Source organism: Sphaeramia orbicularis, chromosome 18 (genome assembly GCF_902148855.1).
Source record: "Sphaeramia orbicularis chromosome 18, fSphaOr1.1, whole genome shotgun sequence".
Classification (NCBI taxonomy): domain Eukaryota; kingdom Metazoa; phylum Chordata; class Actinopteri; order Kurtiformes; family Apogonidae; genus Sphaeramia; species Sphaeramia orbicularis.
In genome coordinates this window covers 23,922,609-23,939,905 of record NC_043974.1, presented here as the reverse complement: position 1 = coordinate 23,939,905, position 17,297 = coordinate 23,922,609, and the positions used below count along the sequence as shown (strand labels likewise).

At 36.9% G+C, this 17,297-nt stretch overlaps 1 protein-coding gene across 1 annotated transcript in view; it reads left to right on the top strand.

Moving 5' to 3' along the window:
- The window catches only part of LOC115438717 (urea transporter 1), a 37,620-nt gene extending 22,999 nt beyond the window's left edge, over positions 1-14,621 (top strand). The window contains exons 6-8 of the mRNA XM_030162500.1: positions 12,730-12,864; positions 14,118-14,167; positions 14,353-14,621. Of these exons, the coding sequence (XP_030018360.1) occupies positions 12,730-12,864; positions 14,118-14,167; positions 14,353-14,535 (368 nt within the window). The 3' untranslated portion in view covers positions 14,536-14,621. The remainder of the gene's footprint in view (positions 1-12,729; positions 12,865-14,117; positions 14,168-14,352) is intronic.
- Positions 14,622-17,297: the final 2,676 nt, after the last annotated feature.

The following is a 17,297-nucleotide window of genomic DNA, read 5'->3' as shown; positions in this document are numbered from 1 at the left end:
CATGTTTTTAAAGTTTAGTACATTAGAAAAGATACTGAAGTCAGAAAGTGTTGTAAGATATATTTAGTTTTTAATCACTGGTCTTTTTGTGGAAGGCATTGGCAATTAAAAAAATTGAATAATGTCACCTTTCAACACTGTAATTATTTAGTCTTACATGAATGATCTTTTCTCTGTTTTTATTTGTTTGCTGTTGAACAGACAGATCCAGGGAATCATTCCTGCCACATTCTATAACACTGTACGATAAACTCACCTCCGTCTGAGGTCTCTGGTCATAAATCCATTTGCACTTAAATGTCAATTTGCACATCCCAGTTTGGAATATTTCAACTTGTTTTGCACCTTACAGTTCTATTTCAGCACATTACAGTTATTTTTCAGCACATTACAGTTATTATCCAGATTTTACCCAGATCTTTTTATACTGTAATTTATAGTGTATAGTGTTTGCTCTTATATTATATTTGTCTTTACTCATGTTTGCTGTGGTATTTTATTGTTATTGAATGTGTGTCATGCTGCTGCTACACTTTAATTTCCCAGTTTGGGATAAATAAAGTACGTCCGTCTGTCTGTCTGTCTGTCTGTGTCTTGTAATTCTGTTCTTTCTAAATGACTTCACACCTTTAATTCAAAATTAGCTTTATTAAAAAATATATAATTATCACTGTAGTTATCGTGATCAGATCTGAACTTCTGAGTGTTGGTGTTGATACATACTGCATTACAAGCGAGAGTTTGGTGAAGTGACTGCTCTGAATATATGTAAATGCACTCATACACCCACATGTAAAAACAAATGAAGTTAAAAAAGAACAAGGAGAGGAAGTTGAAGAATGTGAATAAGTGTTACATAGTCAGGTTCAAAACTTAATCCTGCTTAATGGAGAACCAGAGGGGAAAAGAGGGATCAGTGTCAGGAGACGAAGAAGAAAGCATTGGGTTGAGATGAAGAGGAAGGAGAAAGGATGAAGAGCTGAGATGGAAGGACGGACAGAGTACAGAGACCATAAACTGAGAGAAAAAGAGTCTCATAGGCAACAAAAGAGAGAGATTTACTAAAAACTGTAGAAAAAGAGGAGTCAAGAGGTCTGAGTTTGTATGTGTTATTGTTTATTAACAGTCACCGTCCTTTTTGACACTTCAGACAACAAGTTCTGCCCACGGCTCTTTCCATTTTCTTCTTTCTTACCTCCTCATATGAACAGCCCTTCCCCACACTTTCAGCTTCTGTCTTCTTTAATCTGTCATCTCTCTGAAAACTCCTTTCATCATTCTTTTCTTACTCGTTGTTCCCTCTACTTGCTGTTATGCATTCTTTATGCTTCAGTGACTTCAAAATGCTGAATGGAAATAGATACTCTACCTAGTTTCAGAGAGGATGACATGAGTATGCGTGCGTTTTCATCATCTCCATTATATCTTAATTGTGTGAATTGCCATCCATTTTCTTTCTTATCTTCATCTTCCTGTTACCGTTTAGTTTTTTATTTACCACCACTTCAGTTGCTCTCAACTTAAGTGTCAGTATCATCATTGCTGTCTCTGGTTGTGTTGTCACGACTTTAATCCTTTTTATATGAGGATAAAGCTGGCAAAAGAGACCAAAGCAGACGCAAATAGATCCTTTTTGACAAACAGGAGTAATAAAGAGGAATCACCTCATGATTAATCAGCGTCATCAACTCCCACGTTTCACTGTGTAAAGTAAAAAAAAAAAAAAAAAAAGAGCCAGAGTGACAGAGTGACACAACAAAGCAAGTCACACTGCGACAATAAATGTGAATTTCGCTTTGGACAAGCAGATTGCGAGGCCATATTTAGGACTGTCATTCAGAGCATGGTGCGGTAAACTACTCCCAAAAGGGGCTTCCAGGGGAGCAAAGCAGGGGCTGTATCTAGGCCAGAGCTTGTACCTCCCGCTGCATTCTTGTTGTTTGGGAATAACTGTAGAGATGCTTTAGATAGACGTCAAATGAAAGGACTGCGGTTAGAGAAGTCGACTAGGGTTCACCGGCTCAACTGTGTGTTTTATATTCATGGTCTGAACTGAACTGAACATTGTAGATCAAATAGCTGCAAAACATCCAGGATATAAATTAATATTTTGAGGGAGGAAGATGTTTATTGATGAGGATGTTGTTATGCGTTTGGATGTTTACCAATTTCTTCAAGGCAAAATTGAGAGAGCACGGTCAAAACTAACACCCACTTTACAGCTCCTTCTAGCTTTTAGTGGATAAAAGCTGAACACTAATGGTTTTGAGTTAGACCTCCGGGGCTTACATAACAGGCCTAAGAGGAGTGTCTGTCTGGGTCATGATTGAAGAACTCATTATATAAGGTTGAAGTGGACAATTCAAGCTTTTGGTTTCATTGAAGTAAGAAGTAACTTCATAAAGCAAGGATTTAACCTCTTCAGAATACAAGGAAATCCATTAACCTGAGACTAATCCTAAATGGATTAGTAGTCTTCAAGAAAAGGAGGAAGAATGGAGTAGAAACAGTTGACAACAGAAAAAGACTTGTTTGCATAACTGGTGGATCGTTTGCACACAGTATTGGGAAGTATCATGTGACATGTCATTGAATTACAAGATATATATATAAATGTAAACTATTGCAATGCTGAGAAGAAAATATGGAGTTAAACTTGTTCCAGTGTTTGTGCAAAAATATATTATTTTAAGTTTAAAGCATCATGCAGTGTATAATATTCATCCTATTGTTTTACGTCTTTTGCCATGCAGAAATACCCTCTTTTTAATGTACTGCCAGACAAAAAAGGCAACCACAGGGACAAAGGGATTGTCTCCTTTCTGTACCTGCCTGGCCCACTTTCATAGACTGACTCAGAAATAGTTTAACTTTTTTATTCCAAGAAGGATCCATCTTATGATATCATATATTGATATTCTACAACTATCTAAACCTCCAGATGCTGCTACAGATGCAGCTGAACTCACCCCCATTTGCCGTTACCTTGCACCTGCAATATTTCCTAAAAATCACATCAAAGCTCTAATGCAAATTCATCTATATCATTCATGCATATAATACCTAAACAGTGCGGTTAATATATAAATATGACCAAACATGACCTTTGACCTGAATTTATTTGAATATCATTTTGGAAAATACAGCAAAATCATTAGGTTTGACTTTTAAAATCTACAATATCATTCTTGCCCACCTTGTAGATTCAATTGCTTGAAATATGTTAAACACATATTTATACATAAAATATATCAAGCTTTAGAATCTATAAGGAGATGTTCAACTTGAAGGCAAACAGAGAAGGTTTAAAAATTATACATTCCATGCAGAAGTGAGTGGAACATCCCAACTGATCAACTAAACATGTCTTATTTACAAATGTTTATTATTATGATCATAAGTATTTGTTGCTTTAATGGAACTCCTTTCCATTTGAGTAAATCATGTCCCTATTAATACAAAAGAGTTACATACTTAGTATTACAGAATCAATCAGATATTGCTGTTTTGCTTCAGCAACTGAGTCATGCATCACTGAACATGGTCCAAAATGATTTTTTAGACATAATTGTGCATTTTACTGATCCAGACACCCCTTTTTAAAAAAAAAAAAAAAATCCAAAGTGGACAAAACAGATAGGATACCAGAACATGTCCTTTAAGAACAGGGAGTGCAGGATGGCTTATAGAGCATCTATGTCGAAACAGCATTGTTTTCATTTTTTGATATGAAAAAAATTATATTGTTCTGAGAGTTGTTCTTGATTATTTATTTTGAAGACAGAATTAACAAGAATACAAACAACTGACATTTAATTGTGTTAAATGTGTTAACACATTTAGACCGTAAACCTAATGCAATACTTTTTTCAGAGATCTATGTTGAGATTTCCAAAACTCTAAACACAAATCCAACCCCAACCTCATCTTCAGAAACATTAAACTTCAATGTCTAAACCACTGGCAATATACAGATAGTTCACAAACCCTCCCTAACATCATCCCTTGGTTTGAAAACTACAATTGTTAAGCTAAACCTAAGGAAAGCATTTTGGTTTTATGGTAATCACTGGGTTGATGAAAAGTGAGGGATGAAACTGAAACTTATTGAAAACACAGACCACCACATGGACTGACAGAGTAATAATAATAATAATAATAATAATAATAATAATAATGATAATGCTGTCACATAATTTCAGTTACTTATCAAAAGCACTTGTGTTTGATAATGTGACGCCAAAGTCATGAAATATGTAAAAACACTAAGAATAGCTACGTGAGCTAATTAGCAGACTAGCTGACATACCTTAGAGTTCAATGCAAATTAACGCTAACGTCAACTAATGCAGCAAGGTTATGCTGGTCATTATAATGATGATAATTAAGTGCCAGTAATGGCACTCCTGTGACAATCACAGTCGCTGTTCCCTCAAGACCTAGAATATTTTTGTTGCAGTTTCCAAATGACTTTTTTTCTGTACATTTAACCCTTCCTAAGTGATTTATCACTACTTATTATAATAAAATCTGCATTTTGCATTTGGTTGGAAATCAGGTATTTTGTCATTTACTTTGATTATATGCTGTAGATGTTCATAATAACTCAGAGTAAAGGTTGTCATGTATAAACAAACACAATAAAAATAAATTTTTAAAAAAATTACTTTTTCAGCAAATTATATCAGTAGCCAGATGTAAAAACTAACATCTACAACCACTGTCATTTATCACACTGCATGGGTTTTACTGATGAATCAATGTTGCAGAACAGAACAGTGTTTCACTACAGAGCCTCTGAATGTCCAGACAAGTCACATCTGTTACTGCTGAAAAGCTGAGAAACTGCATTTTATCTGAATTATTTGACTGTATTGATAGAATTTGTGGTTATTAAACTTTTTAGATCAGTTTGGTCACCAGTGGCTGTATAGAATATTGAGGTTAATTACGCATAACCTTTTGAATTTGAATCATCTCAGTGGGTGAGTTATGTCAAAATTCAACCTTGTAGCCTACACTTGTCATGGAGGGAGAAAAGAACCGTAGAGACCAAAACCATTTTGTACCAGGCTGTAAAGTTATGTAATTCAGCTGTGAAGTTGAACATTTTAACACGGGGCCAGCGGCCATTCAGTTTATTGTAGATTTTGACACTTTGGCATTGGCTGGAGGTTGAATGAAACTCTCCACTCAAACCCACAACTTCTTTCATATTGCATCTAAACTCTGTCAGACAATACACTGTAGTCTCATGATGGTGGAGTGAGTGAACAAACTCAAAAACAGAATTATAAATTATATTATCTTCCTCTCCGTGTCAAACCAAATTCCTGAACAACCATGCTGATTGGTTGGTTAGCAGGTCAGTGCACGGACATCCTCTGCAAATGACATTTACGAAGACAGATGATCTTAAGGAATGAGCCTAATGGACTTTAGACAATGAAACTTAGGCTCATTTTCGTTCTGTTCTTCATCAAGAGCCATTTCCTCGGCCACAGTAAATTGAGGACTCATAAACTTGCTTACACTCAGTGACTTTGTCCTCTCAACATCTGGGTTTCATTATGTTCTCATCCAGAGGTGAAGATGAACCCAGAGACGAACAAAAGACTGAATGACAAAATCCCTATATGTGCCATGTTAATAATGTATTACATTATGTGTTAATGTTGATTAACTCAGCACGTTAACTCTTTTATGCACGTAAGACTTAAGCCATTTGCCTGACCTGTGGTTTCACATATGTGTGTCCTGATCATGTTCACGGTGAATTATGTGAAAGTAAGAGTATCACTGCTTATAGCATTTCTGAATAATCATGCTATTATTTTACTGATGCTTAAGTGAGGTTACAGGTGATGTATAAAGTTTAAGTGATCTTATTTAAGGATCTTATTTAAGAATGCAAAGTTTTCTTACAAGGCTGCCCACAGTCCTCTCCCCCTCTGTCTTCCCAAGAGGGAAGAGAAACGTGATACTGAGATATGCAAACGACTCGTTTAAATATTCACGAGGAGGCGTTTTCCCGCCGAAAACAGACAAAGAAGGCAACGCCCCAAGGCATCGATGACTCATCAATATGCACGAGGAAGGCGTGTCAAGCTGGTTTTTGGACAGAACTATAAAAGTGAATGAAACCAACTTTTCTCCAGAGTCTTTACCATCTCCAGGGCTCTCACCTACGCAAAGAGAAGAGTCTTCTCCAGAGTCTTCTCCACCTCTTCTGGGCTCTCATCTAAGAGCAGAGAGCTTTCTCCAAGGAGTCTTGACCATCTCCTTGGCTCTCAGAGCTGTTCTATCTTCTAAGCTCTCCAAAGAGCTTTACCATCTTTGCTGTTCTCCACTTCTCCTGGCGAGCTTTCCAGAACCAGCCGCCAGAGCCAGCTGTGAACCTCCTCCAGCCAGCAGAACTTCAGACCTCCAGACCTTCAGGCCTCCAGCGCAAGCACGTTGCTTCACAGCCTGTTCCTGCTTCGAACTACGTCAGAAGACTTCATCCATCTGCCATCAAGGCCTCTCCAGCCTGCATACTTCAGAAGGCCTCTAACTTGTAAGAAAACTTGCTCCTGATTTATCTGAGTTGGCGTTATTCCAATTTAAGTAGGTTTACCTCAACGTAACCTCACTAACATTATAATATCTTGAATATAGCTATCTGCCAACTTAATCTACATATTCTCCTGTCCATAATCTCCAGCTCCTTTTGTTGTATTTGTCTCTTGTCTTTATGTTATTTGTGTGTCTTAGTTTAGTTAATAAATTATTTATATGCGTATAAATCCATTGCCTCAGTTGTGCTTTGTGTACTATTATTCACACTCGGGTTCATCTGTGCAGTCAACGAACTATCAACCTATGCAAGATTTCCAAATTATTGTTTTGGGTTGATTTAAGTTTAAGCTTAGTTATAAATCTATAATTAAATTAATCAATAAATCAACACTCAATTAATCAACAAATTGGTGTCCTATTCTTGCTACAACACTGAAGACCAACAAAACACACACTACACAACAGTCACTACATGCTGGTTGGATTAATTCAAAACACTACAGTAAAACAAGGAGAGGAGATGAAAGGAAGAAGGCTTTAACAGGATAACAAGACATTGGAAACCTTTTACATTTTATAAGTAACCTTCCCAACACTGCTTGCAGAGATATGCATCCAAATAAAGCAGTACTTTAATGCTGCACAGACAGATAAGCTACAGACAGTTTCCTCTGTGCACCTCATGATGCTGACAGCATTAACAAATGAGCCCACATACAGAGCAATCCATTTAGTGGCATCCACAAACCGTTTTCTCCTGAAGGCAGCAAATGACAGAATGATAGACTGAGCAGCGAATGAAGGACAAAATGCAAAGTTAGCCACCAACGCTGCAAAACAAGGCATTAGACACAGTTCATTTCAGCTTCTCATCCTGACCCATTACAATCTCCTCCATTTAGAAGGAGAGGAGAGGAGAGGAGAGGAGGTTCGATAGAGCTTTCTGACTCATTCTATTAGCATAGACAACATCACACTGTGAGTTACACACACAGAAACTGTAAAAATGTGAGTGTCCTGTGGGACCTCCCTCATCCCTACGCTGCCATTAGTCTTTAATGACATCCTCGTGCAGTGGGAGATTTTGGGGAGCACAGGGGTGTGATGGAGGAAGCTAGGAGTGAGGATGGCAAAAAAAAAAAGGAAAGTGATAACCAAAAGGAGGAAGAACAGCAGGAAGATGGAGAGAAGGGGAGATAATGAAGTACAGAATAAAGAAGACCCAATTTGAGTGTAGAAAGAGTTGGCGTGTTGAGGAGGCAGGCTGTGAAATGGGAAAAACAAACACAGGGAGGATCAAGAGGCAGTGGAAGGCAGCCCAGCAGAGACAGAGTGAGGAGGCAGTACAGGGGTGTGGTCAGTCTGCCTCAGGACCAGACTGCCAAACGGCAGCTCTCAAAGACTACGAATAAGAAAATCAATCAGAGCACAGCCTGAGGGTTATTTATCAACAGTGGAGTTTCCAAAATTTACAGTTACTGCAGATTAATTTGTGAGAAAACGCTGCAGGGTTAATACAATAAAGATGCAACTGCAGCAGGCATACTTAATATACTGTACCCACAACAAAACAGCCTGTTTTATCATTTAAACTCTTACGTAGTCTAAAGGCATGGTTGTAACCTTTTATTCTTTTTCTTTTTGTTCCCTATATCTTTACAAAAACTCCTATATGTGTTCACTTTAAATGACATCTACAGAAATTTGTGCAACAACATTACAGACCCAGTGAGTTAATGTATAATACAGGGTGGGGAAGCAAAATTTACAATGAACATTTAGTTGTTTTTTCTCAGCAGGCACTACGTCAATTGTTTTGAAACCAAACATATGTTGATGTCATAATCATACCTAACACTATTATCCATACCTTTTCAGAAACTTTTGCCCATATGAGTAATCAGGAAAGCAAACGTCAAAGAGTGTGTGATTTGCTGAATGCACTCGTCACACCAAAGGAGATTTCAAAAATAGTTGGAGTGTCCATAAAGACTGTTTATAATGGAAAGAAGAGAATGACTATGAGCAAAACTATTACGAGAAAGTCTGGAAGATACTATTAAAGAAGAATGGGAGAAGTTGTCACCCGAATATTTGAGGAACACTTGCGCAAGTTTCAGGAAGCGTGTGAAGGCAGTTATTGAGAAAGAAGGAGGACACATAGAATAAAAACATTTTCTATTATGTAAATTTTCTTGTGGCAAATAAATTCTCATGACTTTCAATAAGCTAACTGGTCATACACTGTCTTTCAATCCCTGCCTCAAAATATTGTAAATTTTGCTTCCCCACCCTGTACAGTGTGTTTCTTTGTTATCTTAGGTTTAGGTTGTAACATATCCTGTGGCACAATGTTGGGCCATGTATTTCACACCTAGGCCTTCTGTGGTATTCTACCTGAATTAATCCACCTTTTAACATCAATACCAAACCATCAATATTTTACAAAAATTCAATATAACAGGGTGTTGCATCACAGATGGGTATCTCACATAGCAAGAATGAATGCCATTCCCAAAGCAGGTGTCTGTACAACATGCACAGGGGCATCTCTGTGGTACCACAATGTTTTATTTCTTCATAGTGGTATGGTATAATACATATTCTGCCCTATCTGTGTGAAGAATATAGGTCTAACAAAAAGTGTGTGTATTTGTGTGTACTGTGTAGGCATCATTATTAATAAAAAAAAATTAAATTAATCATTAATAACCCCAACAATCATTGTTTAGGTGTTTACTTTAAGATAATTTTTAGAAATTAGGAGGTGAAACATATATTTTGCCTGTGAAACATTTCTTCTAATGTAAATATGATTTTATTTGTAATTGTATAGCTCCTAAAATAAAGCAGCAAAATCTTTTTTTTTTTTTCTTTTTTTTTCCATAGACTATGTATTTAACAGATGCCCTCAGTGGTTTGGGGATTGTTGTTTTGAAGCCTCTGAAGCCAAGTGTATGTAGAGAGAACTGAAGTCTTGCCCCTTCCAGATATGTCCCATGATGCCTTTTACTGTGGAAAAAAAAAATTCTATTGCAGTCAGTGATGAGAGCCAAGTCATTTTTTGAGTGTGTCTGACTTACACCATCATTTACACACATTTGTCAATTTAGAAAAGAATTTTACAAGTCAACAAAGTCTGAGTTTGTTGTAAAACTTTTGACAGACTGTGAAAAACATAAATAGAAAAAACAACAAACCTGAAAGTCACAGAGGTGACGTCAATTGTCTCTCCACAATCTGTCACTAAACATGTCTCTGCAGCTTCAACATGACCGGATTATGGAGATTTTCTCTTGGAATAATTAATCACATCACTCGAAATATGTGGTATACCAAGGTAACAGCCATTTTGGTGTTGGTGACATATGAGATGCAGTCCATTAACCTGTTTAACACAAAACTAGATGGTCCTTTACTATCTTTGCCACAAACTGCAACATTCTTGGCTTGTAAAATTATCTTTTACATGGATAAATAACATGTGTCTAAATGGAGAATGGGCTCTGTATTTATATATGAACAAGGTGAAGTTGGAGAATTCAATTCAATTGAAGTTTATTTGTATAGCACATTTAGAAATAACTTCTGCTGACCAAAGTGCTTTCCAGAAATGCATCAATGAAAAACCAGTAATACAAAACAACATATCAAATAAGTAAAACATAACACACTAGTATACAAATTAATTCAGTAAATGAAACCAAGACATCGTGCCTCACTAGTTTTTGAATGCCAGGGTGAAGAGGTGGGATTTCAGTCTCGACTTAAATTGTCCTAAAGACTGAGATGACCTAACAGACAGAGGGAGGCTATTCCACAGTCTGGGCGCTGCCACAGAAAAGGCTCTGTCTCCTCTGGATGTAAGCCTTGCTTTAGACACAGCCAACAAGAGCTGGTCAGAAGAAGAGTGTAATAAGGGAACCATGTTAAATAATTTAAAAGTCACTGGTTTATTAGCATATTGCCTTATAGTAAAGTTATCTAACTTTGTGATTATGCTAACATCTTTAACCCTGCTGGTTGTGTTACTAACATTTGCTAATGTTTGTCACTAATGAAAGCAAATGAAAACATCATGTGCAACATCTAAACAGCAGAATGAGCTGTTTTGGATTAGGTTTTGTAACAGTCATGTATGTTTAGTTTAGTTTCTTGAAATGTTTTCTATCATCTTTAACCGTTTCAAAATCTTTGGAAGATTTATTACATTTTATGAAAATGCTGTTTTAATTCTAAAAGGCAAGCCAGCTGAGATAATTCATTCACTCTCACACTCACCTGTGTAAATAGTAAATGGCTTCTACAGCCAATAGAGGGTTAGAAGGTCACTCTTCTGCACACTCTGACAGCATTTGTGACTTTTTTGAATTTATTATCCCAAGAATATAAATATTTCCTTTTGGGGTTCATGCACACATAAGTACTGCTTATATCACTGAAATCGTAAGTAGCAGTAGCAGCTTTAAAATATCTGCAGATTAAACATCCTTTAGATTTATTTACTTACTTACTCATTTATTTATTTATTTATTTATTATAGATATAGCCCCAGGTGGAGTTATAACACTAATGGCCTCTGTACACACACACTGTAAGTCACATCTGAACCTAGAGTGGACCTCTATTTCCCCAAATGTCATTGTGATCATATTGTTGTTCCCATTCACGTGTGGTTTGAAAAACATAGCGCAGCTGTTGAAAGCCTACAAAGAAAAGGTCAGTGCTTCTGGCCTCAGTGAGATTTATGTGGGTCAACGTGCCCCCTGTGTTGTCTGCAAAGAGCTTCAGCATTGAAGTGTAGTGTTTAGTGTAGTTGTGAGTCAGAGGTGAGACACCGACTTCATCAATATTCTATCTGTACCATGACAGAGTATTGCTGAGATTATATAGTTTTACAACACTGAATAGGAACAACATTGTGCCTAACTGAAATGGGAATAACGTGACAAGATCATAGATTTTGAAGAGATTCTTAGTCTGCATTTTTACTCTCATTTCTCCTGCTCTTTACTGTCTAATCAGTGGTTCCCAACCTTTTTTGACCCGTGACCCCATTTTAACATCACAAATTTCTGGTGACTCCAGACATTCAAAACAGAGACTTTTTGTTGCTAAAATTAATTTGGTTTTTTGTCATATAATAGTTTGCTATACAATGTTGCAAATAAACGTTAATTTTAGATGACATCTAGGTTATATAACATTATTATGGACGGAGGCAGAAAAGCCAGGTGTAGATTACTGCACAAAGTGAGAATTTTATTTTCCGTGGTCAGGATATGTACAGTCAGTCCAGCTTGTATTTACAAGGCTGACAGTTAATACTGAACAAACAATAACTCAAACTATGAATTATGAAAGAGCTGCAGCATCTGAAACCGACCACAATGAACATTTGAAAGATAAACAGTACCACAGTGCTTCAGTTTCAGCTTAACAATTTGTCATGTCTTTTATGGATTGTCTCTGTCAACTCACCATAGATTTTTTATTAATAAATTTTCTTTTTAATTTTATCAATGACTGGAAATTTCAGGCGACCCCATTTGAATTCCAGGTGACCCCACATGGGGTCCCGACCCCCAGGTTGAAAAACACTGGTCTAATTACTTGATGTGGTTAGACGATTTATTTTAGTGCAACTGTGGCTGACTAAAGAAAAACAGGGTCTTTGTCAGCACTTCCCCCTGGCTTGGCCCAACTCTAATTATTGTAATTACCATCTGAACGCAGGGGGTCTTGACTGATTTGGCAAATTCTTAAGGAGATAAACATAACATCTTTCAGGGGTTGCCATGATGCTTTACAACATCCCTAACATTGTCACGTTACATTGTCACTTCTGTTTTCTAAATATGCTTTAGTACAAGTCACTTTAAAGTCACCTTTAGCACCAGACACTGTATTTATAGATCAATCTGATGGACTGAAAAGGAAAAGGAGAGGAATATTTTTGTACTCTACATTTCTTATTTTTATAACCAGGTTACATGCAGATTAAATTTGGAGTTTATCTCGACTTTTCAATCCTATGTGTGTAGCACCATCACATGGATAACTGTAGTACTGCACATTCAGCCAGATGTGTTGTTGTGCAGCAGTCTATGCTTGGTTGTGATTGTCACATTTGCAATGACTCACTTGAGTGTGACTATGTTTGTGTGGCAGGTTTATCTGTGGCGGTGCGTCATGACTCCCTTTACTCTGGGCTGTCGGGCTTTAATGGAGCTCTGGGCTGCATGGTTGTTGGAGGTCTCTTCTTCACCTTTAACTGGAGGACCCACCTCTTTGCCATTGCCTGCGGTGACAAACAAGCACAAACACATCACACATGATATGGTTATTCTTTTAATGAAATACTTAATAATTTAAATTTGTCTCAAGGAGATTTACCAGAGCCTTGGTTACAAACCTAATCTAACACCCTAGCTCTAAAACAACACAAGTATTAACCCTCAAATTGATTCACATTGTGGGAACCAGGTTTGACCTTTATTGCAAACTGCATCACTACATTGTGACTTTGTAGTTAAGTTTAAGGTCCCATATGAGGAGATCATGAGCACAAACACATGAATAATGTAATAATCAGACATTTACATATGACTCTCAAGGAGGAATGGCGCAAAATAGAGCCCACAAAGTGCTATGGTTGTACTATGAAAACATTTGCACTATGTGTTTTTAAACCTATGTTTGAGCTGCTTTACATCTGGTAATAATACAGGGTGTAGAGATAGCAATAACATACATTTTACAATTAAGATATGGTCACTGTTTTTAGTTTGTTGTTCTTTGTTCCATCTTGCAACAAGTAGAATCACTGGAGTTTTGTCCATGATGTTAAACAACCTAATTGCAGTGTTTTCCTTATTTCTGACACTGATGCAGAAAATATCCAACCCAGTCTCCTGTGCTCTCTGAGCCAATTATAGATTTGTAGGTCCAAATTATAGAACTCAAATGTTTTGGTGGATCGCTTTCAGCCTTGCAAATTGTACCTGTTAGCATGCAGCCTACAAACCATAAATTTACTGAGCCCAGATGTTGTACAGCATGTCTATGATATGCACACATGCATGAAAAAAAGAAAGGAAAACATGTTGCAAATGCACTGTTAGGATGCCATTATTGTAATATTACACAGTCAGGAAGTATACACTGTCCAGCTATAATGACAGAAAAGACATGAAGAAATCTGTCATTTTGTCAGTTTAGAAATTGACCAATTTCACCTGAGCATTTCTGTCTCCCTGCCTTCGCTTTCACCCATGATTACAGACCAGCTGACAAAATACAGCAAACACAAACACACCGCTATTATTCCACTCTGTTACACAGCATGTGTGAAACAGCAGCTGGAGCATCATGGCCATTAATACTGAGCTTTCTGGCAATGAGCTAAGCTGTTCACATTAGTTAAATTGGGCCTGAATGGAGCTTCCATTGAGCCTGCAGACAGAGGTACTCACAGACAGATTCTGCTCCTGTATGGCAGATACAGAGTGAGTGTACCCAGAATATATTTAGCCTAATCACCTCTCTTCTGCCTGCAGCATTTCTCTCCGCATATGTTGACATCGCCTTGAGCAATCTGCTGGGAACTGTAAGTATGCACACCTCAAGCATGTTTGTATGAAGCTGCAGTGAAGCTCATACAGATAAACAGGTGCAAAACTGTCAGCTGTTACAATATAACAACTGAAAAACAGGAACATAGGACTAAAGATGCAGCTCTGCATTACTATTTTGTATACTCATCCTTAATTAGTAATTTGTTTCTTTCCATAGGTGGGTCTCCCAGCATGCAGTTTGTCTGCTACCCTGATAACGACACTGATGTTACTGCTGACCGGCCATTTAGCAATTTACCGCATTCCAACTGCCAAGGTTATGGCCCCTGAGCACAACCTGATCTCCCACAATCAATGGGAAGCTGGGGAGCCTGAAGACAAAGAGAACACTATTGTGTAGTAAATGTACACCCAGAAGAATGATGAGATCTGATCTGAGTTTGATTTCATGACTGAATGAATGAATGAATGAATGAGCACTTAACACTCTCACATTTTACCTTAAATATGCCTGTTATATTGCGTCTCAAAATAAAATTAAAGGAATGTGTTTAAAAAATTGTTTGTTTTTTCACAGAGAACAACAGAATTTGTTAAACTGATACACTCTTCACTTTCATTGATAAAAATCTATTTTTAACTTTGCAGACGTTCTCAGTTTCTTTTTAGGGTTTGCTTTGGCTTTTCATGCCTTCATTAGAAGTGAAGCAAGACAGAAAATGTGGTTGAAGAGTGTGGAAATGACGTTCAGCTCAGAATTAAATCCAGGCTGCTTCAGTAAGGCCTCAGTCCATGTAGTACATGCTCTACCAGATGAGCCCCCAGTCTCTTATTACTCTTGATTTATAAAGTTCATCTGTTGGACACTTGTTGTTTCCATAAAAGTCCAACTTCAGATGACAAGTGTCCACATCACACTTGGATAAGTTACCAAATAGATCAAGACTCTAAAATGTATGATTTATCAAATCTTGCTCGTACGTTTGCTTCTCAAGTTCAGATTTGAGAAACACCTGCAGATGAATGTGAGAAAAGTGTCAAACCCTGCACAGATATCATTCTGCACAGTTAAAGTCAAAGATTACAGAGAAAGAACACTGAAAAATACTGGCTTTGGACAAATACGTCCTACTTCTTATGTTGTCCACCAGGTGGCAATGCAGGTATAGCTATAAGCTATTGGAAACAGAATCACAATGTTTATTTGCATGTCTGGATTATTAAAGACCTGTTAGTATATAAAACATAAACATTCAAGAAGATCTGTTTTGCAGTTTTGTCCTTCAATCCTTGCTCTTAAGATTGAAAAGCAATAATGTTGATACAAACAACAACCAGGTTAAAGGGAAAGAAATTTTTAATAGTCATGAAATCAACAAGTCAGTTCAATAAAAGTTGTTAAAATGACAGTTTTACTGTTTTCATTAAAAACACAGACTGAATTATGCAGTAGTAACCTTTAATCCCTTCATTACCCTGCATAGATAAACTACGTAGCACTCCACTGGAACTTACTGGAAAACCATATTGTACTTAATGCAAGCAGACAGTGAAACAATGAGTACACACAGACGACACATAGTGTGTTTCTAAAGTGGATGGAGTGGTCAGATGCTTAAGCCTGGAGTTCAAAGGCAACTGTTTAAGTTATTATTGAAATTACTGAAATAAAGTCTTAAAAGATGTCAAAATATTTAGCCATGTTTAATGGACAGACTGCCTTTTTCACAGTGCTCCTGTTGCCTGTGTAGGTTTTTTTTTAACATGTAATCCCCATCACCATCCCTCATCCTAAACACACACATGCCTACATTCACACATCTTTTTATCCAATACAGGTGAAGTGACAACATTCTGAGTACTTTACTAAAGTGTTTCCTTAGGTCATGCATTTCTATCTCAGTGCTTTGAGTTTGATGATTTTTGTCTACACATAGTACTTTTCAGTCTCGGGACTCAGTCATTTTTTTTCTTCCCTTTCTCATGATCTACAGTACCTCACAATGATAATGAGGTTGGTAACAACAAGGAACATACAAAAGTGCCTTTCAGTCTGTGATTGGTCAAGCTTGATAAAAATAAAAATACAAATACAAATAAAAGTAGAAATATAAATACTTGCACAAACAGTAGTTGTGTCTTTTATAAGCTGCGTTACAAAAAATGAACATTCGTAATTCTACATACTTTCAGTTGATGGTTTGATTGTGAGTGCTGTTGTGCTTCTTTATGTGTGTGTGTTTCCATGTTTATGTGTGTATGAAAGAGTGCATGTGTTCATTACTCTTCAGAATAAAGGCAGAAAGACATAGTTGTCTTGGTTTGTATAGTTGGTACACATACATACAACCAGCAGATACAAAGTACACATTATTCACCATACATACACAGGTGATGACAGTATTCGACTGTTTAGAGGAGTAAACTGAGGGAGAGGTATTTCTTTCCAATTATACCCAGTGTAAACTTCAGATGTGTGAGTGTGTTTGTGTCTGTGCATGTGTGTATATGTATCTTACTGCATAATTTTCATGCACAGAAATCTGAAATGTTTTTTTTTTTGTTAATGAATTAGATGATTTTAGCTCGCATGCACTTGCATCTTTATGTTTAGAGCTATAATGAGTAATCCAATAAAAAAGTTTCTCGTTAGATAATGTTGATGTATTAGAGCATTACTTTGAAATTATAACAGTGTCAATGTCAGTATACATGTAATCCTACTTTGTGAAAAACCACACGTTTTTTGTTCTTCATGCATGTAAACATTCATCTAAACTAAATGTAAACAGTGACGCTGTGCCTGATTCTGTTCTGCTGTTGGAAGCTTTACCAGCTGAAGAGCTTTTAATCAACATTATAACTTTGAAGGAAAGAAAAAAAAACATTGTTCCATTTATAAAAGCAGTGGGTTTGGAGCACAAGGTTCTTATTTTTGCTCCCACAGCAGCTTTAACGTCGAAATTTAATCAAGCTCACTCAAGTGGACTTGTTAGGATTCACTGTCATGTTCTTCGTTTCATGTGTTTCCTCACTCAGTTCCTGTTTTACTTTCTCGTCTCCCCTCTCTTATTGTTTAAGTAAATGTACTTCTTCTTGCCTTTGTATTTTTGCCACCTTTGTGACTGCTGATTACTCTCACCTGATCCTCATATATTTAGT